The 22,201-nt window shown below is 44.5% G+C and overlaps 1 protein-coding gene across 1 annotated transcript; it reads right to left on the reverse strand.

Annotated features, from left to right (window-relative positions):
- Positions 1-3,696: 3,696 nt before the first annotated feature.
- On the reverse strand, positions 3,697-22,105 carry NDUFA8 (NADH:ubiquinone oxidoreductase subunit A8). Its single transcript, XM_043469459.1, has 4 exons — positions 21,952-22,105; positions 14,414-14,577; positions 8,749-8,914; positions 3,697-4,018 (listed from the first exon to the last, which is right to left on the reverse strand). Exons 1-4 carry the CDS (start codon positions 22,000-22,002, stop codon positions 3,881-3,883), a joined length of 519 nt encoding a protein of 172 aa, XP_043325394.1. The 5' UTR covers positions 22,003-22,105; the 3' UTR covers positions 3,697-3,880.
- Between the last annotated feature and the right edge of the window lie 96 nt (positions 22,106-22,201).

The following is a 22,201-nucleotide window of genomic DNA, read 5'->3' on the forward strand; positions in this document are numbered from 1 at the left end:
TTTCCATTTACAAAAGCTTTATTGAATTTGTTACAATATTGTTTGTTTTATGTTTTAGTTTTTTGGCTTGGAGGCATGAGAGATCTTGGCCCCCAGTCAGGGATTGAACCTGCACCCCCTGCTCTGAAGGCAAAGTCAACCCCTGGGCTGCCAGGGAAGCCCCAACAATTGCAAACATTGGCCAACACTGTAACACAAAGCATTCCACGTATAAACCTCTTTAAATGCTCATAGTCATCCCAGGACGTGGGTACTATCCTGGTCTCTCCCATTTTACAGATGAGGAAAGAAAAGTACCGAAAGGTTGAGGAACTTGCCTAGGGTCACACAACTATCAGACAACAGAGCCTGGATTCAGATCCAGACAGCCCAGCTTCAGAGGCCTTGCGCTCAAACCTCAGGCCATATTGTGTCTTGAGAACAAAGGGGCAGGAAAGAGCACTCGTGCCTGTAGGAAGAGACACTTCCTGGGGAAGACAGTGTGAGTGTTCGCCTTGAGAGATGGGTCGACTTTCAAGAGGCAGAGATGGGGGCAGGACTGTTTCCCAGCAAGTGCACGGCGGCAACATTAGTGGATATTTGGAAGTAGGAAAACACTCTTGAACAAAGGCATTTGGGAGACTGTAGGGTCCCTGATAAGGAGAAATAAGCTAGTAGTGAGGGACATGGGCCAGATTATGGAGGCCAGATTATGTCAGGATGCCAGTAAGGATCTGCGTTTTGGTTAATAGCCATTTAGGAGGCACTGAAGGTTTTCTTTCTTCTAATTAGTTAATTTGGCTGCGCTGGGTCTTAGCTATGACATATGGGATCTAGTTCCTTGACCAGGGATTGAACCAGGGCCCTCTGTTTTGGGAGCATACAGTCTTAGCCACTGGACCACCAGGGAAGTCCCAGCATTGAAGGTTTTCAAATGGCAGGGGCACAGCACAAGTTGGAGCGTGGTCTGGAGAGCGAGAGGGTGGCAGGAGACCAATTTGGCAGCAGTGTTAATAATCCAAGCCTGGGGAACAAAAACAGGCTAGGAACAGTGACAGGGAGATAAAAGAGGAAGTAACAGACGCGAGAGGTTATAGAAGGACTTGGTGTGGGATTGGAACACGGAGAGCAGTGAGCGGAAGGAGCCACAGGAGCGGCCCATGTTTTGACACTGGAAGGATGGAGACACCATTCCCTCCGATAGGGAAGACAGGAACAGGCCTGGCGGAGGAAAGGGGGCAGATAAATTTCCTTTGGGAGTATAAGGAGTCCATCTCATTATTCTTAAGCCAAGCCAGCAGGAAGATTTTCTGACTATTATTTGAAGCCCCGCTCAGAGAGTCTTCACACCAACTGCTTTCAAATTGTTCCATGACCTTTTACTTACTGAAATTGTGAATCCATCTGTGGCACGAGATTTTAGGAATTCTGCCTTTACTTAATTATGACTCTTCGGTCCTAGAAGTCTGTGATGTGGTGTAATTCCATCAAGAATACAGGAAAGCCAGAAGTGAGTCGCTTTGTTCAAGGAATTCAAAGCAAGGTAGGGGGATGGTGAGCTTCTGTCCAACTTGGGCAAAAGTTAAAACATCCTTGAATTGAATTTGAAGCCATTAACAGTTCAAGACTTGTTGCTCTGGACTCTATAAAGAGGTGATTAACTTTCAGGGAGGGCCTTGTGTTAGACCTTGTGGCTAGATAGATTAATCATAGATGCTTTCCACAGCGTGGTTTATTCTCTCGTTACCCAGTGTGGTCCATGAACCAGCAGTGTTAGCATTAGGAAACTTACTAGAAATCTCAGGTGCCACTCCAGGCCTATGGAATTAGAATCTTCATTTAATAAGACCTCAGGTGATGTACATGCAGTCATACAGATTAAAAATATAGGCTTTGGGGATTTCCCTGGTGGTTCAGTGTTTAAAAATCTGCCTCCCAATGCAGAGAATGAAGTCCCTGGTTGGAGGAATAAGATCCTACATGCTGCAGGCCTACTAAGCCCACGAGGCAACTACTTTGCCTGTGCTATTAAGCCCAGAACAGACCAAAAAAAAGAGAGGAGTATGGGATTTGGAATCAGATGTATCTGGCTTTAAATCTCAGTTTAGCCGTTTAACTACCAAATCTCTTGAACCTGCTTCATGTATAAAACCAATCAGTGGCCCTAGACTTTGGTTTTACCTTAGAACTAGAAAGCTTTCCAAAACCACCATGGCCTGGGCATACTGCAGACCAACTAAATCAGCATCTCTCCCAGGTAGGATCGTGATATCAGAATTTAAAGGCCTCCAGGGGATTCCAGTGTGCAACCAAGGTGGACAGCCACTGATGACTTTGAAGGACAAGGGTGTGGCCGTTGGAACCAATCTTCATGTGTATTCCACTTCTACTGTTTCACATATGAGGACTTAAGTTTCCCTAAGCTTGAGCTCCTCCACCCATGAAATGGCACATGTTAGAAACTCTTTTAAAGGGTTCTGGGCATTGAAGGAATTGACACATGTGGCCACGATGCACAGTGCTCAAAGAGTATTTGTTATTGTTTATACAAGTCCCAGCTTCCTTTGCAGAAAGAACCTAGGAAGCAACATGTGGTTTGTAGTTGGTCTGTGGTCATGATGGTGGTGCTTCCCCCACCAAGGCTGACTTCCAACAACTTGGCCTCCAAGAGGTTAATGGGTGTTGCCTTTGCTGTTGTAAAAAACATAAGAACCTATTGTTTTTCTTCTTAAATTGGAGAATGAGGTAAAAGTGGCTGGCAAGGAGCTTTCGCAGAATGGGTGAGAGTGAGGTTTACATAAAATGATCCCAACTGTAGGGTCACGGTGGGCTGGGGGCAGGGGCAAGGCAGATTATGCAATGCTTGGAGTTCTGCTTCCCAGAGCTCTGCAAATGGGAAAGCAAGGCCTGGGGAGCTGAGACTTACACACAGTCACGTGCAATTTAAGGCCATGAGCAGAAGATGTAAAGTGACCCTCGGTCAGATGGAGAGGAAATAACCTAGTCGTGAAAAAGGAATTGAATGAAAGGGAAAATAAAGACATTAATACGGCTTTGAACCAAAGAGCTTTTAAAATACTTGTGGCTCTAACCTGCCCAGGAGGTAGATAAGCATGTTCCCTTTAGTTTGTCCTCAAATTCAACCTCTTGTAAGAGGTTAAGAAACACACCCAAGGCTGGAACTGACACTCAGACCTCCCGACTTCCTGGCTTTGGAGCTGGGAGTTCAGCCTCCAACTCCCTTGTCTATCAGGAAAAACATCTGGGTTATAACGCTTGAGGATGGGATATCGAGGGGAAGTGGTGGAAGTTTGGTTCTTTAAGGAACTTTGAGCGAGACTGCAGAAGACCCAGCCAGGCGCCCCGCCCATGGCCTGAGTCACAAGCGCAAATGTTTCTGTGCTTCTTCTATCCTGGACGCTTCCCTTGTATGACCTTCAGGGAACTCTATTTGTCTGAGATGTTGGATGGGAAGAAAGTGGAGACTTCAAAATGTGTGAACACAGATAGGTCGTGAGGCACCATTGCGGTAACAAAGCCTTTCCTTTACACGTTCACCTGTCCGTGATCCCACGAGGCTCCCCTACTGCACTGGCAGATGCCTACTTAAAACAAAGAGAGAGATGGGGGGAACAGGCAGGACCACAAGGAGAAAAAGCAAGGGGAAGTCATCTTTAAAGGCCAGAAGGTTATAGAAAACATAATAAAATACAACTGTTTCCTTTAAAATTTTTAATGGGCAGGAAATGGTATAGAATAACTGCCAAGTCACATAAATTAATGTTTTGGTTAATGTTTGTGATCCCGGAAAAAGCCCTCTATCGGTTGATGCAAACGGCGGGAGAGTTTTCACTGCCTGCTGCCTGGGTGCGTGCCTGGGTGTGGGGCCACGGACCCATCTTCACATGGTCCAGAAAAAGAGACGGCTGCCGTGCCTGGCGGGCTTCAGATCACCTTCCACCTCGGGGTTGGGCTCTGGCCTTGCTCTTGAGTGATAGGGATTCTCTGGTAAGGGCCGGTCTGTTTTCACTTTGGTGACCTGCGGAGGGAGGAAGAGGAAAAGGGAAGCTGAGAGTCAGGTGCAGCAGCTGTGACCACAAACACACCTCCCGGGTCTCCTCTCTGCCCCGGCGGCCCCAGCCACTCCTCATAGAAGCCCTAAGCACATCACACTTCACCCTGAATACATACTGAAGCATGCCTACTTTGCGCCATTCCATGTGGAAGAAGTTAGGATACAAAAGGGAACAAGATTCACACAGTCCTCGATGCAGGAGCCAGACAGGCCATCCCCAGGGGCTTCCCAGGCAAGTCATGGGGGAGGGGGGCAGGGGCGGGAGGAGCAGGACCTCCACCCACCTGCTGTCCTGCAGGGGCCCCAACTATTTCTGAAGGGGGAGTATTTAGCTCCATCTTGAAGGGTGAGTAGGAACCAATCAGGAAGGCAGAAAGGAAAAGACCTTCCAAGTAAACCAAGAGTACAAAGAGGGAGGGACGCACGTCCTTAGAACAGCCGAAGGACAGGCGGTGCGCCTGGTCCTGTTGTTGAAGACGACATTATTCCAGCTCAGGCTGACACTCCTCAGAGTCGACCTGCAGGCTCCCTGGGGTCACCAGGCCAACACTGGAAGCACCAGGATTTGAAGCCAGATCTGCCTGCTCCAGGGCCTGTGCTTTTTACATGTCGCAGGACGCTGGGAGGCAGGGGCCAGATGATGAAGGGCGATGAACAATATGCAAAGATGTTTGAATTTTAATCCAGTGGCAACAAATGTTACTGGAGCAAGGAAGAACTTAATCACGTCTGCAGGCCAGGACAGAGCGTGCAAAAGCGAGACTGGGGGTGCTGAGCCCACAGGCCGGGTGAGGGCAGAGCACAGAACTGGGGTCCAAGGGGAGAGGAGGACAGAATTTTATACCCACATTAGCCCACACAAGTCTCCATCAGAAACCCAGGAGAAACTGTTCTCACTGTAAAGATAAGGAAACGGGCCCAGAGAAGCAGAAAGACGGAAGGCCACGGTTATTAACGGTCTTACTATCTAGTGGTCTCCCAAGCCGCCCCGTGTGATACAACCAGATCAATCTTCACAGATGTACAAATTCAAACACCATTTGTTGTGAACAAAGCTTTCATGGACACAGTCTCACAATTCTTATTATAACCACCCTCCGAGGTATAATTATCTCCAGTCCATAGAAGAGGAGCAGAGATGCTGGCTTGTCTAAGATCAGGACACTGTAAATGTCAGAGCTGGAGCTAGAACTCCAGTTTTCTGACTACAAGTCCAGAATAGTTTTTCATTTGCTTTTAAAACAGTTTTCTCATCTCTCCGCTATAATTAGAGATCACTAATGGTTCCTTGTTGCTTGAAAGAGTATTCCAAATGCCTCCAGCTGGCATTTGAAGCTCCTTTAAGGAATTCAAGATGTCTGTGAAATAAAACTAGAGAAAATAAAAGGGCCCCTTTAAAGGACAAATTACTGTGGAAAGGACAATGAAACAACTTCCTCTTCTGCACCAGACTCAAAACAGAAGGAGCAGAAGCACGTGGTCAAACTAATTACTAGGTAAACGACCTTGGGGATCTGACTGAACTTTCAATTTCCCATCTGTAAACGGGGCCAACAGTAGCTCCCAGGGTTATTAGAATAACACACGTGAACTGCCTGATGTTTGGAGCAGATGCTCCATTAGTTATTTTCAAAATTAATATTATCATGGCAATGAATTATGGGCGAGAGCACGCAACCCTACCTAGGAAAGCCAGAAACTTCACAGATAGACCCGACCCCTGAGCTGAGATTGGATGAGGAATTCACTGGGAGCACGCGGGAGGGCAGGGACCCAGACGCATGAGTGAGTGATGCTGAAGTACAGACTTTGTTCAGCGTTATGACCCTTCCTAGAGACTGAACTGAAGTATAACTAAAGCTAGTAATCCTCTTAATGAAATACACTTTGGAAAGAGTTCAGATAACAATACCTTTTTCTTTTCAAGGCTTTCTTTAAAAGGTATTTAATACAAAGATTCAGGAATAAATATACTTTCTTAACAGCATGATTTGTAAATTCTTTCATGAGACAGAAATGAGAAAAGGCAGTTTTCTTTATTAGATGTAAAAGTTCTACCACTTTCCAACTTAAAATTATCAACTATTCAAAATAACTTGGGAGACTTCCCTGGTGGTCCAGTGTATAAGACTCGGAGCTCCCATGAGGTACCATTACATGCCAGTCAGGATGGCTGCTATCCAAAAGTCTACAAGCAATAAATGCTGGAGAGGGTGTGGAGAAAAGGGAACCCTCTTACACTGTTGGTGGGAATGCAAACTAATACAGCCGCTATGGAAAACAGTGTGGAGATTTCTTAAAAAACTGGAAATAGAACTGCCATATGACCCAGCAATCCCACTTCTGGGCATACACACTGAGGAAACCAGATCTGAAAGAGACACGTGCACTCCAATGTTCATCGCAGCACTGTTTATAATAGCCAGGACATGGAAGCAACCTAGATGCCCATCAGCAGATGAATGGATAAGGAAGCTGTGGTACATATACACCATGGAATATTACTCAGCCATTAAAAAGAATTCATTTGAATCAGTTCTAATGAGATGGATGAAACTGGAGCCCATTATACAGAGTGAAGTAAGCCAGAAAGATAAAGACCAATACTGTATACTAACACATATATATGGAATTTAGAAAGATGGTAACGATAACCCTATATGCAAAACAGAAAAAGAGAAACAGATATACAGAACAGACTTTTGGACTCTGTGGAGAAGGTGAGGGTGGGATGATCTGAGAGAACAGCATTGAAACAGTATCTATCAAGGGTGAAACAGATCACCAGCCCAGGTTGGATGCATGAGACAAGTGCTCAGGCCTGGTGCACTGGGAAGACCCAGACAGTTTGGGTAGAGAGGGAGGTGGGAGGGGACGGGATGGGAATACATGTAACTCCATGGCTGATTCATGTCAATGTATGACAAAAACCACTACAATACTGTAAAGTAATTAGCCTCCAACTAATAAAAATAAATGGAAAAAAAAAATCAGTGGAGGCGTCAAAGCTAAAAAAAAAAAAAAAAAAAAATACTCTGAGCTCCCAAGGCCGGGGCCCAGGTCCAATCCCTGGTCAGGGAACTAGATCCTGCGTGCCGTAACTAAACGATCTTGTGTACAGGAAAGACGATGGAAGATCCCATGTGCCACATTACCAAGACTCAGCGCAACCAAAGTAAATAAATAGTAAATAAAAATATATATTTCTTAAAAAAATAAATAAAAATAATTTGCTCACTTTGGATCAGAATATATACACTACTATACATAAAACAGACAACCAACAAGGACCTATTGCTTAGCACAGGGAATTATACTCAGTACACTATAACAGCATATAATGATGAGAATGTTTTTTAAAAAAAGAATATATATATTAATATACATGTATAACTGAATCACTTTACTGTACGCCTGAAACTAATCCAGCACTGTAAATCAACTATATTTCAATAAAAATTTTTCAAAGTAAAAATAAATAAGTTGTTCACTGAAGTAAAAGAAGGTACCTGAAGTAAAGATTTGCCACATACCAAAAAAATAGAATTGCTAAACCATTCCTCTACTTCTGGCAACAAGCGTAAGACCCAACTATCATCCACAGATGCCACACACAAAGGGAAGGGAACGAACATTAATAATTATGGGCCTGTGTGCCGACACTATGCTGGGGCTTCACATAGCCTCCTTAGCTTAATCCCCACAGAAAAACAGGGACTAATACTGGTCCCATCTTATAACTGTGGTAGGAGAGGAGATGTTTAGCAATTCGCTCAAGATCCCAGAGCAATGAAGTCATGAAACTAAGATTCAAACCTACTTTCAGTCTCCTTTCAAACCAGTCTTTCCTGCCATGCCTTGCCACCTATGCTTCCCAGAAGGAATGGGGGAGACAATGCTTAAGAAGCAGGGATGGTTCAGATCACAAAGGGCCTTGCGTCTCAGGATACAGAGGGGATGCTCAGTTTTATGAGCAAATAGGAAGCCCCTGTGAAAAGTTGTGGTTTTTTTTTAATGGAAAGTCATATTTATTTTCCACACAGATCATGCCTACAGTCATCCACCCTGCCCTCCCACAAGCTCCTGTAGCCCAGCTAAGCACTCCCATTCAAGAAATAAGGACAGTGTGAGGATTCAAAATAATATTCGAGGAGATGCTGATCTAAAGAATTGAGGACTGGATAAAGGAAGACAGAGGGCAAAGTGAAGAAAAGAGATGTTCAGGTTTCTCCTAGCTCTGAGGTTTCAACAGATGGTGGTGTCACAGCTGAGACAGGAAATAAAGGAGAAAGTAGGAAAACACGCTTTTAAAACTACAGGCATGACTTAAAAAAAAAAAATCTCAGGTATGCTCCTGAAAAATCAGGCATAACCTCAAACCCATTTCCCCATAATAACCTCAATGTTTTCAACTGACCGAGCCCCTTAAACACTTTATCCTCATCTACTCCCTTCTGTTCTTCAGTTAGCTATTAGTAATTAACCAAAAAAAAAAACCTGCACATGCTGACAGATCTATGGAAAGGAGCATTTCTGTTAAGTAAACTTGGCTGTGGGTAATCACTCCCTAGCTGAGCTGACTGGTCAGTTTGGATCTGTCACATCAGACTTGAACTCACAGAAGACCCTTTCTGGACCTCCTCCTGCCTTTCCCCACCCTCAGTGAGAGAGAGACCAGCAGGAAACCATGTTACCTTTGACAGCTCCCCCAGGTCCGGCCGCACCCAGCCCAGTTTATCCAGCACACACTCGTCAAACTGTGCCTGCTGTTTGCGACAGCGACGAAATAGCTGCAGGCCGGAGTAATCAATGCAGGTCCAGTACTCCGTAAAAGGCTCCGCACAGTGCCGCTTTATCTGCCTGGAAAAGAGGGCTTGGTTAGGAGTGTGTGTGTGTGTGTGCGTGTGCGTGCGTGCGTGCGTGTGTGGACTTGGTTAGGAGTGTGTGTGTGTGTGTGTGCGTGTGCGTGCGTGCGTGCGTGCGTGTGTGTGTGTGTGTGGGCTTGGTTAGGTGTGTGCGTGTGTGTGTTTGTGTGTGTGTGTGCGCGCGCGTGCGTGCACACATGCATGCGTGCACCCAGTCATGTCTGATTCTTTGCGACCTCGTGGACCACAGCCTGCCAGGCTCCTCTGTCCATTGGAATTTTCCAGGCAAGAATACTGGAGAGGGTTGCCATTTCCTATTCCTGACCCAGGGATCAAACCCGCATCTCCTGGGTCTCCTGCACTGACACGCATTTTCTTTTCCACTGCGCCAGCTGGGAAGCCCTTGGTTAGGGGCAGCTCTTTGCAGAACCATGAAAAACAAAAAAGTGGGGAAAAATTTGATACAGACCGCAAACACACAGCCTTGCTTTCTGAAAGGTATGAGAGTACTCTTACCTCACCTGCAAGGCAACCTGGAGATCCTCAGGTTGAGGACCAATACGTAAAAAAAGATCTGAGGCATACGACCTAATTTCTTTGTACAGCAAAAACAAATGAAAAGAAATGCCAAAAGACTGTCACCTGGGACTCCCCTGTAGTCTAGTGGCTAAGACTCCACGCTCCCAATGCAGGGGGCCCGGATTCAGAACTAGATCCAACGTGCTGCAACTAAGACCCGACACAGCTAAATACATTAATAAATAAATATTTTTAAAACCAAAAAAGGTCTAAGGTGTATATATTTTCCTCAGATAACTCCTCACTTGGGACCTATTTATTCCCCTTAGATCTAATTCTAAAGTTTACCAGCTTTGAAATTTTAGAAGAGAGGGAGGCATACTCAGAGACGTGGTGCTCACAGAAGTCAGAGGTGACAGACAATGACAAAGGAGGAGATAGAATTATAAAAAGCAAATTCACAAATTGACAAGGATCTTCTGATCCTGGGGGTCAATCAGTGTGGAGGCAGACCACCCTCCACACCTCCAAAGCTCAAGGACGTCATTCTATTTGTGCACTGAACAAAAAACAGAGATTAATTCTTATCATTAATAAGAAAGTTAAACTATATTTGCTCTCTTAAGAAGCAACATAGAATATAATTCATTTTGTGGTCACCAAAAGTGGTTGAAGAAAAAGTAACTTGTGTATGAAAGGGATAAGCCTTCATTATTTTGCAAAATTCCCCTTCTCTTACCATTCAGCGTTGCTAGTAATCAAATAAATGCAAATTCAGGCAAGGATAAAATACTGTTATTTTATGTAAAAGGCTATCTATCTGAGGCAGTGGAAGAAGCATAGAGTGCCTCCTTCCCCTGTTGGAATAATAATGAAGAACTTACTCATCATTTTCCAAGAACCTAGCTACAGTGAACGCAGGAATCATATTTAATATAAGAACTTCAGCGGTGGCTGAAGAAAATACAAAAGAAAAACTGGCTTTTCATCGCGGCTCAGTCCCACTCCTGTAAGGCAACCAATGGATATCAGTTTCTTACACTCTTCCAGGTGTTTTGAGAATCCTCTTTGGAGGGTGACAAGAGGTATAACAGGAAGGAAGAAGGAATGTCAAAGCCTAGGGAGCTTTTGGGGGTTATCTGTAGTCTCACTAACCTAGACTTCTACGGTACACAAAACTGCACCCCACTAACCTTGACTAAAGGAACCAGGAACTAAAGAGCCTCTTGATGAAGGTGACAGAGGATAATAAAAAAGCTGGCTTAAAACTCAACATTCAAAAAACGAAGATCATGGCATCTGATCCCATCACTTCATGGCAAACAGATGGGAAACAATGGAAACAGGGACACACTATTTACCTGGGCTCCAAAATCACTGTGGACAGTGACTGCAGCCAGGAAATCAAAGGAGCTGCTTGCTCCTTGGAAGAAAAGTAATGACAAACCTAGACAGCATATTAAAAAGTAGAGACATTACTTTGCCTACAAAGGTCCACAGAATCAAAGCCATGGTTTTTCCAGTAGTCACATATGGATGTGAGAGCAGGATAATAAAAAAGGCTGAGCACCAAAGAATTGATGCCTTTGAGCTGTGGTGCTGGAGAAGACTCTTGAGAGTCCCTTGGACAGAAAGATCAAACCAGCCCATCCTAAAGGAAATCAACCCTGAATATTCACTGCAAGGACTGATGCTGAAGCTGAAGCTCCAATACTTTGGCCACCTGATGCCAAGAGCCGACTCACTGGAAAAGACCCTGATGCTGGGAAAGACTGAAGGCAGGAGGAGAAGGGGACGACAGAGGATGAAATGGCTGGATGGCATCACTGAATAATGGACATGAGTTTGAGCAAGCTCTGGGAGATGGTGATGGACAGGGAAGCCTGGCGTGCTGCATGCAGTCCATGGGGTTGCAAAGAGTCAGACACGACTGAGCAACTGAACAAAACCTGGACTTGAGAATCACGCTTGGTAGTGAGCTGGCATGACCAGTTGGAACTTTGGACTCCTCCAATATGCTGTGGCAGAAAGTTAAAGTGAAGTCGCTCAGTAGTGTCCGACTCTTTGCGACCCCATGGACTGTAGCCTACCAGGATCCTCAGTCCATGGGATTTTCCAGGCAAGAATACTGGAGTGGGTTGCCATTTCCTTCTCCAGGAGATCTTCCCGACCCAGGGATCGAACCCGGGTCTCCCGCATTGTAGGCAGACGCTTTACCGTCTGAGCTACCAGGGAGGCCAAGAAGGGTGTAAACCATCACTCTGGTACTGAGGGCTGTGATCTGGATTCTGCTACCCTGGCACCTACATGAACAGATAATTATCTATTAGCTCGTAACAGCAGGCAACTTCAGCATACTGGAAGCTCGTGAAATCCAAACATTTCTCACTTATATATACTTTCTTTGAGGCAAAGGAAAAATGCTTTGCCAAAGTTCTTAGAAAATAAAAAGCTTTCAAATAAATACACATTCTACCTTATTAGCAATCAAATGAATACAAATTCAAACAGGAGTAAAATACCATTTTGTACCTATCTAATATTTAAATCAAATGCAATGCTGATGAAGGATACCAGAGTACAGTGCTGAGTACAGCATAAACTGATCCAACTTCAAAAGACAGGGCAACTGTAATTCAAGAGCCATAAAACATGTTCAAAGCCTTTAAAAGAATAATCTCATTGCTGGGAAATATATGCCAATGAATCAATTAAAAAATGAAAATGATCTCTATACAAATGTAACCACTGCAGATTTATCCAAAACAATCAAAAACGGAAATCAACAATGATGTTTAGTAACCAGAATCATGAGTTACACTATGGCTGGTTTATCTACCAGTGGAATATTAGACAGCCATTAAAAATGATGATCACAAAGAGGGAGCAACTTGAAAGAATGTTTCCAATAGTTTCAAGAGAAAAATGAGTATTTCCAATGAATACACACACTATGACTTTAAGTACAAAAATATCTCTGCATGTGGACAAAGATAGCAAAAGCAAGAAAGAAGGAAAACAGCTATTGTGTGAACAGTTCTTACGTCACTGTAGGGGACATCTGTTCGTTTGTCTAGCCAGCAGTCATTCCCCATTCTTCTGGAACATCCTTCGAATTCTCCTTTGGGGAACAACCCCTCCCTATGGCTTGGCAATGTGATTCAGATGAGTCAGTCTACTCCCCACTTAAGGCAAGGCCTGACCAGTCACAGTATTTTCTCTCTCAAAACCTAACTGATTCAGAGACACGTACATGAAGTCGATCAGCCAGGACAACGAGACTCAGTTCCACGGACCCCAGCTCATGCTACTGGTTGGCACTCCATCTGGGTCTGCTACGTAAGGAGCCTAGAAGCTTGGAGTGGCTGGAGGCCATTTCTGCTACAGCAAGGAAGTCTCTCAAAATGAGTTTGATAGAGAATAGCAGAACTAAGAAACTGAGGGGAGAAGAGGTGACGCAAAAAGACACCAAGTAGTTATGAAATTATTTAAGTCCTTGGATCCAGCCCTGCCTGATGCCAATCCTATTTCTGGACTTGACACTTGAGTCAACTCCCTATGAATTCAGTTTCTGTCCCTTTGAGTTTTGGCTAATATGGTTGTTAAAACATTTTTCTACAATTACAATTTGGACTTTTTCTACTTATAGTACTAAGTATAGTGGCCTATCTAAACATTTGACTCTAAACACACCTTCCTTTCCATCATAACTGTGTGTCCTGCACTTATAATAATGATAACAAACTAGTGAATGCCTGATAGCTAGCAAGCACTGTTCTAAGTTGCTTTTATGTGCCTTTTCAAATTTCTCACAACAATCATATATGACAGGTATTACTCTAGTTTGGAAATTGTGATTCACAGAGATTAAAGAAGGTGCTAATATTCACAATAGACACGACATGGAAAACAACCTAAATGTCCATCAACAGATGAACAGATAAAGATGTGGGGTGCGTGAGTGTGTATGTGTGTATATACAATGGAATCCTGCATGCTAAGTTGCTTCAGTTGTGTCCGACTCTTTGCGACCCCATGGACTGCAGCTCATCAGGCTCCTCTGTCCATGGGATTCTCCAAGCAAGAATGCGGGAGTGTGCTGCCATGCCCTCTTCCAGGGGATCTTCCTGACCCAGGGATTGAACCCACATCCCTTATGTCTCCTGCGATGACAGGTGGGTGCTTTACCACTAGTACCACCGGGGAAGCCCGTACAATGGAATCCTACTGCTGCTGCTGCTAAGTCACTTCAGTCATGTCCGACTCTGTGCGACCCCACAGACGGCAGCCCACCAGGCTCCACCATCCCTGGGATTCTCCAGGCAAGAACACTGGAGTGGGATGACAATGGAATCCTACTCAGTCATAAAAGAGAATGAAATAATGCCATTTGCAATAACACAGAGAGAGACCTAGAGATTAAACTAAGTGACGTCAGACAGACAGAGACAAATACTGTGTGATATCACTTATATGCAGGATCTGAAATACAGTGTTTTAGATGTGTCCACAAATGAACACATCTATGAAACAGACTCACAGATATAGAAATGCAAGTTATTATATATGGGATGGATAAAAAACAAGATACTACTGTACAGCACAGGGAACTATAGTCAATATTCTGTGATAAACTATAACAGAAAAGAATATTAAAAAAAGAACACATATGTATAACTGTGCTGGACGGCAGAAATCAGTAACACTGTATAATGTCACATTAACAGTGTAAATCAACTCAACTTCAAAAAAAATTAAAAAAGAAAAAGAACATATAATAACAAATAATACAAACAAATAACAAAAATAAGTATCATTTATTGTGAGCTTTACAGTGGTCTATCTGATTGCAAAGCCTTCTATTTCCTACCAGAATTAGTAAAACTATCCTTCCACCTAACTGAGCTGGAAGTTCACCAAGATAACACACACCTTGATGTTTCAACCCACCAGCACTTAGGTGAAAAGATCGTACCTGAAGAACTCCAGGGCACACTGGTTGACAAGCTTGCCTTCCTCTAGGCACCGCCGGGGGTCCTTCTCTTCCCACCGGCACAGCATGAACTCCTTGTTGGGCTTGTCGCACTGAGCGCCATAGTGATGGGCCGCAGCCTTCAGCACAGACGAACTGACTTTCACCTGGGGAGAGGGACGGGGAGAAGGGCCACAGATTCGTGACCAGAACACCAGGTCCTCAGCCTCACCTTGAGATCAAGACAGAAGGAACAGGAAGGTAGCCTTGTTCTGACTTGGCCCAGAAAACTAAAGATAGGGACTCCCGTAACAATCCCTTAGGATCCATGGCACTTCCAAGACCACAGAGCTCTTTCATGCGTGTGATTTTCACACCTTTGTGATAATCTCATCAGGCTGATATCAACAACTCCCACTTTAGACATAAGGGAACGGCAGCCCCCAAAGAATCCTTAGACCTTTGTGAGACAGAAAGCGGAACTCTGCAGGGAGATGGAGGCTTTGGGGATGTAAGGGAAGGAACTAACCCTGAGGAGCGTTGGATGAGTCTCCTTTCCAAGAATAAAAGTGGAAAGACATGTAAAATTTCCAGAAGATGACAGAATCACAGATTAGAGACCGCAAGAGGCCAGTAAGAGCCTATAGTCCAGCAAGTTATTATTAAGAATAAAGTACTGCATTTGTGGACTTTGTGAAGTTTAGAGTGTATTCAAGGCAGCCATTCCCACAGCTAGCCCAGTCTTCTCACTCGCAGCCCAGCAGTTTCTCGAGAAGCACAGAGTAGCCGCAGCCAGCTCACCATACAGCCCAGAGCCTGCCTAGCAGCTGCTGCAGAGGGGGTCCCGCTGGCCTCTTTTCCGTACCACCTCTTCCGGTACCAGTACCACGGCAGTTTTAATTACTGTTTGTTGTCTGGGAAGACCCTCCTCCTCACCAGCCCTCCTTTACAAAACTGGTCCAGCTGTTCTTACAGATGAACACCCCTCCCCCGATAGTTTGCATTGCAATCGTGCTAAGTCTAGTTATATATCAAATTAGACTGGAAAGGGCACTTTTACAATACTGGGTCTCTGCTCACATTTTATCTCCCCAGAGAGTCTCTCCCTGATCACCTTAGATAAGCTAGCCCCGGCAGTCACTCGATCTGTGACCACTGGAAGGTAAGCTTCAAGAAGGCAGGGGTTTTGTTTTCAACAGAGGTCCACTACTGTAAAGATGTCCATCCTCCCTAAATTCTAATTAAGGTGATATTTACCATGGTCCACCAAGCACTGAAAACAGTGCTAAGCAGAAGGAGCTGTCACAAATGAGAACAAGACAGGGTAAAACGAGGCATTAAATACTTGGCTTGTGATGGCAGCTGGCGAACGAGAGCAGAAAGAGAAACTGGGGGGCGGGGGGCAGGTTTTCTGGCCATGGGAAGGAAACCCCTGACACAGAGGCCTGGAGAGGATGGGGTGGAGAGACTGGGTTTGTGTGGCTGAAGGAGGAAGTGTGGACCAGGAGTGGGGAGATGAGGCTGGTGCAGCCAGGGGGCTGGTTGTGTGGAAGGGGCTCTCTGAGGGCACCGCTGGCTTTTACACCTGGTGCATAGCACTCACCCCAGCAAGGGATGTAATAGTTACAGGAGAGGTTAAGACTATCTGGACAATGCCTTCTCATCCAGAACATAGTTATCAGTATGTCTCTCCAGTTAGCTCATCCTCATTTCCCTCGGTTAAAATTAGTTTCCCATACAGGAATCTTGCATATTTCTTATTTATTTCTCAATGTTCTCATATTTTGGATACTCTCTAGATAGGTTATATTTCCCTTACATTTTCAAGTTAGTTATTGCTAGTCTGTACAATGTATCTTCTCTACAGCCATAGTTCACTAACTCTCTTCAGTTCTGATAGGAAATTCAAGGGGATTAACAGAAAAGCTTCCATGTACAAATAAAAACTGCCACCCTTCTTCTCTGATGTGCTTAGTCGCTCAGTCATGTCTGACTCTTTGTGACCATAGCCTGCCAGGCTCCTCTGTCCATGGGGATTCTCCAGGCAAGAATACTGGAGTGGGTTGCCATGCCCTCCTCCGGGAGATCTTTCCCACCCAGGGATCGAACCCAGGTCTCCCACATTGCAGTTGGATTCTTTACGGTCTGAGCCCCCAGGGAAGCCCTCCTCTCTGACACTTCTTTTCCTTCCTCTTCTCTTTTCCTCTCTTAATGCTCTGACCAGAACTTCCAGAATGATACAGACAAACAGCAATGACGGCAGGCTTCCCCGCTTTGTTCCCAACTTTTAGATAGTTTGGTATGATAAGGGCTGTTGGTGTCTGGGATATACTTGCCTACATGTTCCTCATTAGGGAAGTTTCTTTCTAATCATGACTGGCTTTGTTTCACTGCTGATTCCTCCACCAGGAAAGACTGAAATTTTCAGATTTCTTTTTCATTAATCTATACATGTCATGTAGAGCATTAACAGATTTTCTAAAACTGATCCAGTGTACTAGAATAAAATCTAGTCTGTCCTCATGCATTATGCCTTAAGATACCACTGGATTTGATTTGTAAATATTTATCAAGAATTTTTGCATGAGAATATTTTATAATATTTATAATAATAAAATTTTTATTTCATTTTTTTACAAATTTCACACAGCCTAGGTTATTACTATTTTTAATAAGACCAAAGACAAGAAAAGATAATTCATCTAAACACTATAGGAAGAGAATAAAGTTATGGTTGTGACTACTATTACATGGGCTTTCTCGGTGGCTCAGATGGTAAAGACTCTGCCTGCAATGCAAGAGACCTGGGTTTGATCCCTGGGTTGGGAAGATCCCCTGGAGAAGAGAATGGCTACCCACTCCAGTATTCTTGCCTGGAGAATTCCATGGACAGAGGAGTCTGGAGGGCTACAGCCTATGAGGTCCAAGAGTCAGACATGACTGAGCGGGCAACTAACACTACACTAATATTACAACCGTTAAAATTATCAAAGCAGAGATGAATTTAGGATGGAAGTGAAATTTGCCATGACAATTCTAATAAGCTCATTTGCACATCTGTTAAAATTTTGTATTCCAGTTTTTGATGACAGTTTATTTCAGTTAGTTGAGTGGTACATGCTTGCTTGCTATATTACCTATAGAGAGCTGGGAGACTAAAAATCAAGACAAACTATTTTTAAAGCCTAATATAGTTTCTAAATTGTTAGCTATACTGATTTCCTTGTTGAATGCCTTAGAACATCTTTAAACGGCTGATTTAATTACTCCGATGCTTCCACAGCTACCATGCCACCAAAAGTCTATGGCTTTCTTTGCTTTACTTCCTTACAAATGTCTTATCCCAGTCTAGGTATGCCCATGCTGCTGAGCACGTAATAGATGCCCCATCACAGGGAAATCAGGGCTGAGAACTCACTGAACTCATTTCCTGAGGAAGAGGACCCACGTGCTCAAGATGGCACGGCACGTCAGTGGCAAGCACAGAGCTGGCAAGAGAGACTGCGACCTCCCACCAGGCCACGTGCCACTGCATCACGACCACTGATGTCGCCAACAGCCCTCACCTGCTTCTTCACTAAGACTGATTTGAGTTCCAGCAGAAACCACATCCCTGCACAGCTGCTTACGGTGAATACCCTCTCAGATCCATTCAGCTCCCTTTGTCTCAAAAGAACACAAAATTTCAACGCCCTTCCTTATCTATCCCCGCAACAGCCTCACTGCACACCAGGTTTATACAGTCTGCAGGTGTGGAAAGGGGGGCAGAACAAGTCCCATGATCTACAAGCAACCTTCTAGCCCTATTCTCTCTTCCTTACACCCTATCTGCACCCTTTTTTTTCTTTTTGGAGTACTTAATTTATACTAGGCTTTGTATTTTGCTTATTTTACATAAAATGGAGGATGACAGTACTCAGCTGATGGAACTGCTGTGAGGCTTAAGTGAGTCAATACACATAAAAATATTATGAAGTGCCTAGCGCGTAGAAGTACATCGTAAATAAGTTTAGTTCAGTCGCTTAGTCGTGTCCGGCTCTTTGCGACCCCATGGATTGCAGCACACCAGGCTTCCCTGTCCTTTACCATCTCCCAGAGCTTGATCAAACTCATGTCCATCGAGTCGGTGATGCCATGCAACCATCTCATCCTCTGTCGTCCCCTTCTCCTCCTGCCCTCAATCTTGCCCAGCATCAGGGTCTTTTCCAATGAGTCAGTTCTCCATATCAGGTGGCCAAAGTATTAGAGTCTCAGCTTCAGCATCAGTCCTTCCAATGAATTCTTAGGACTAATTTCCTTTAGGATTGACTGGCTGGATCTCCTCGTAGTCCAAGAGACTCTCAAGAGTATTCTCCAGCACCACAGTTCAAAAGCATGAATTCTTCGGCACTCAGCTTTCTTTACGGCCCAACTGTCACATCCATACATGACTACTGGAAAAACCATAGCTTTGACCAGATGGACCTTTGAAGGCAAAGTAATGTCTCTGCTTTTTAATATGCTGTCTAGGTTGGTCATAGCTTTTCTTCCAAGGAGCAAGCATCTTTTAATTTCATGGCTGCAGTCACCATCTGCAGTGATTTTGGAGCCCCCCAAAATAAAGTCTCTCACTGTTTCCACTGTTTCCCCATCTATTTGCCATGAAGTGATGGGACTGGATACCATGATCTTAGTTTTCTGAATGTTGCGTTTTAAGCCAACCTTTTCACTCTCCTCTTTCACTTTCATCAAGAGACTCTTTATTTCTTTGCTTTCTGCCATAACGGTGGTGTCAGCTACGTATCTGAGGTTATTGATATTTCTCCCGGCAATCTTGATTCCATCTTGTGTTTCATCCAGCCTGGCATTTCACATGATGTACTCTGCATGTAAGCAGGATGACAATATACAGCCTTGACATATTCCTTTCCCAATTTGGAACTAGTCTGCTGTTCCATGTCTAGTTCTAACTGTTGCTTCCTGACCTGCATCCATATTTCTCAGGAGACATCATAAATACTGACTGTTATTTTGATTCAAAATGGTCAATGTGACCAAAGAGTTTCCTGCCCAAAGCTTCTGAATAGTTGACCATAGGCATGTGTCATTAACTCCAAGGTCAATGAGGTCCAAAACAGGTTTAACTTGCTTCTCAAACCCACCGCTTCTGGCTCCCTCAGTCCTATTGTCAGGGTGCAAATGTGACATTGATTCCTCAACCTTTCTTGCCTCTGCTATCTAAGTCATTGCTAAGTCTGATCAATCCTAGATAAACGTGTTCTTTCCTCTCTGTAAGCACAGTCACCAATCATATTGGGGTCAATAATATCTTCCTCAGTTATTTCAACAGCCACCAAGACTGGTCCCCTTGCTCTTCTTATTCCTCTCTTTCAATCATTCTTCACAGAACTGCTGTCCTAAAAGACAATTCTTATGTTACTCTGCTATTAAATCTGCAACAAAACACTTGAAGGATTCACGCTGAACAGCAGACTAAAGCCTAAGTTTCTCACAAGGTATTCAAAGACTTCTGGATCCCAACTATCCTTCTGCCTTCTCAACGCACCAGACTTCAAAAAAGTACTGGCTGTTCTCTAGCACCCGGAACTCACTGTTCCCAGACCTGTCTTTTGGTCCCACCTGCCTACCTTTCAGATCCTGTCTCATTTAGAAAGCTCTTCTCTCCATCTCTGCCTAGAAATACCATCCTGCAAATGCCATTTAGCCAAGTTTCACATTATGCCCAAGAAGTTTTCTGTTCCCTTCACTGCCTCAGAGGATTAGACAGCTGGAAGCACTTCATTTAACAAATAAAATAACTGTGTCTGCAAACGCGAAAACTGATTAATCAAGGTAACTGAATGGCTAGGCCTAGAATTTAAATACAACTTCAAATCCTCTTTTTTTTTTTTTGGCCCTGCCTTCCAGCAGGCGGGATCTCAGTTCCCCAACCAAGGATGGAACCCAAGACCTTTGTAGTGGAAGTGCAGAGTTCTAACCAGTGGACCACCAGGAAGTCCCCTACTCTCTTCTTAAATCATATTTGCCCTCGTCCATAGCATTTAATCATATGTCCTGCATTTTAATTATTTATGCAATTATCTGTTTCTCAATTCAACTGTGTGAACTCTAATGGCAAATTTATTCCAGAAATAGAACACGTCCAAGAAACAGAACCTCAGATGACTGTTGAACCAAATTAGAGTGCCAATGAAGAAACAGAAACTCAAAGTCTTAACCCAGATTCACAATGGGGTAAGGAACAAACAGACTGCTGGCAGTACCCACTTTATTTAAAAGTCTCCAAACACAGCTAAAAATCCTTTCATCCAAGGAAAATAATAGTTGCCATTCTTACCGGCATATAGGATGAAATGAAGTAATCTGGGTAAAATACTTAATACTGGACCTGTGATACAATTTTTGGCATGCAATTTTTCATCTTCCTCTTTCTCCTCCAATGTAGCCTGATTATCCAGTCCTGCTCTGACACTTCCTTGCCTAAAAATCTTCCACATCTCCCCATCACCTCACCTACGGGATCCAAAGTCCAAATTGCTCAGTCTGTCAAAGTTGCTACCCAGCCCTACCTCAGCCCCAGGTACCTCTCCAGGCTCGGCCATTGTTGCTTTCCACCAAGAGTCACATCAAACAGAAAACACAAAATTCTGCTAAGCCTTCTCGATCTTCTGAGCTTTTGCCCCTAACATGGTCATTTAAAAGTATGGCTTTAAAATTCAGACCTGGGTTCATATTGTAGCTCTACGGTGTGAGGTGTGACCATGGGCAAATCACTTCTCTCAGGACCTTATCTATAACATGGAGAGATCAATTATATCCTCACCTGGCTGGGAGGAGTCTATGAATTAATGTCTGTTGTTAGCATCCTGTCTGAGTCTAGTGTTTGCCATAATTAGTATTATCGGTCTTCACTTCTCATATAGCTCTAACGACACTGTACGGTAACTGTACTGTCTGTTTCCCTATTAGATTATAAACTCTATGAGGTCAGAGTCTATCTCGTTTTCCAGTGTATATGCATATGGTAATTATTCACATGACAGCTCTTGAGTAAATGAATGCTTTAAATGTTCTTTTACCAAACACTTTCCCAGGCTGTTAGCAAATTCGCCTCCAATACTATCTCCTTTTTCTGCGGCTTTCGAGCTCCACTCCAATGCACTCTGCAGCGACAATGCTACTTTAAGGTGACTGTCTCTCTCCCTCGACTGTTAGCACCCGGGGCTGTACACTCACTTCGTAGAGACGTTTGAGTACCAAGTGACATGAAGTAAAAGGACCCTGATTGGTGCTTAATAAGAAATACCACTATTATTCACGTAAAGGAGAAGCAGGTTGCTGCCAGGAAGCGGAGAGTTCTCGAGCTACTGAAGGATGGGTCTCCCCGAGACGTCCCGAGGGTCAACCTGTGTACAAGTTGAGGGCATGGGGTTGGGATGCGGGGTCCGGGGCCAGGGTCCGCTGAGTGCAAGCCCGGCTGGGCCTAGGCCCGGGAAGCTGCAGCCCTGTGCCCCGCTTGCCTTCCTCCAGACGAGTCTCACCTCCTGCACTTTCAGATCCTCCAGAGTGGGCAGCTCCACTATCCCCGGCATGATGGCTGCAGCCGCGACCCCGAAGAGGTGCCCGCTGCCGCGTCTCCCCCGTCTCCTTGAACTCCCCTTCCGACCGCCGAGGGCCACCTAGCGTCTGCGCATGCGCAGCGGCGGCAGCACGCAAGCGCACTGCTCTACCCAACCGCGAGCCATGGAGCCTGCGCAAAGCCAGGACGCTCCCGGAGCCTGGGGGCGGGGC

Source organism: Cervus canadensis, chromosome 5 (genome assembly GCF_019320065.1).
Source record: "Cervus canadensis isolate Bull #8, Minnesota chromosome 5, ASM1932006v1, whole genome shotgun sequence".
Lineage (NCBI taxonomy): Eukaryota > Metazoa > Chordata > Mammalia > Artiodactyla > Cervidae > Cervus > Cervus canadensis.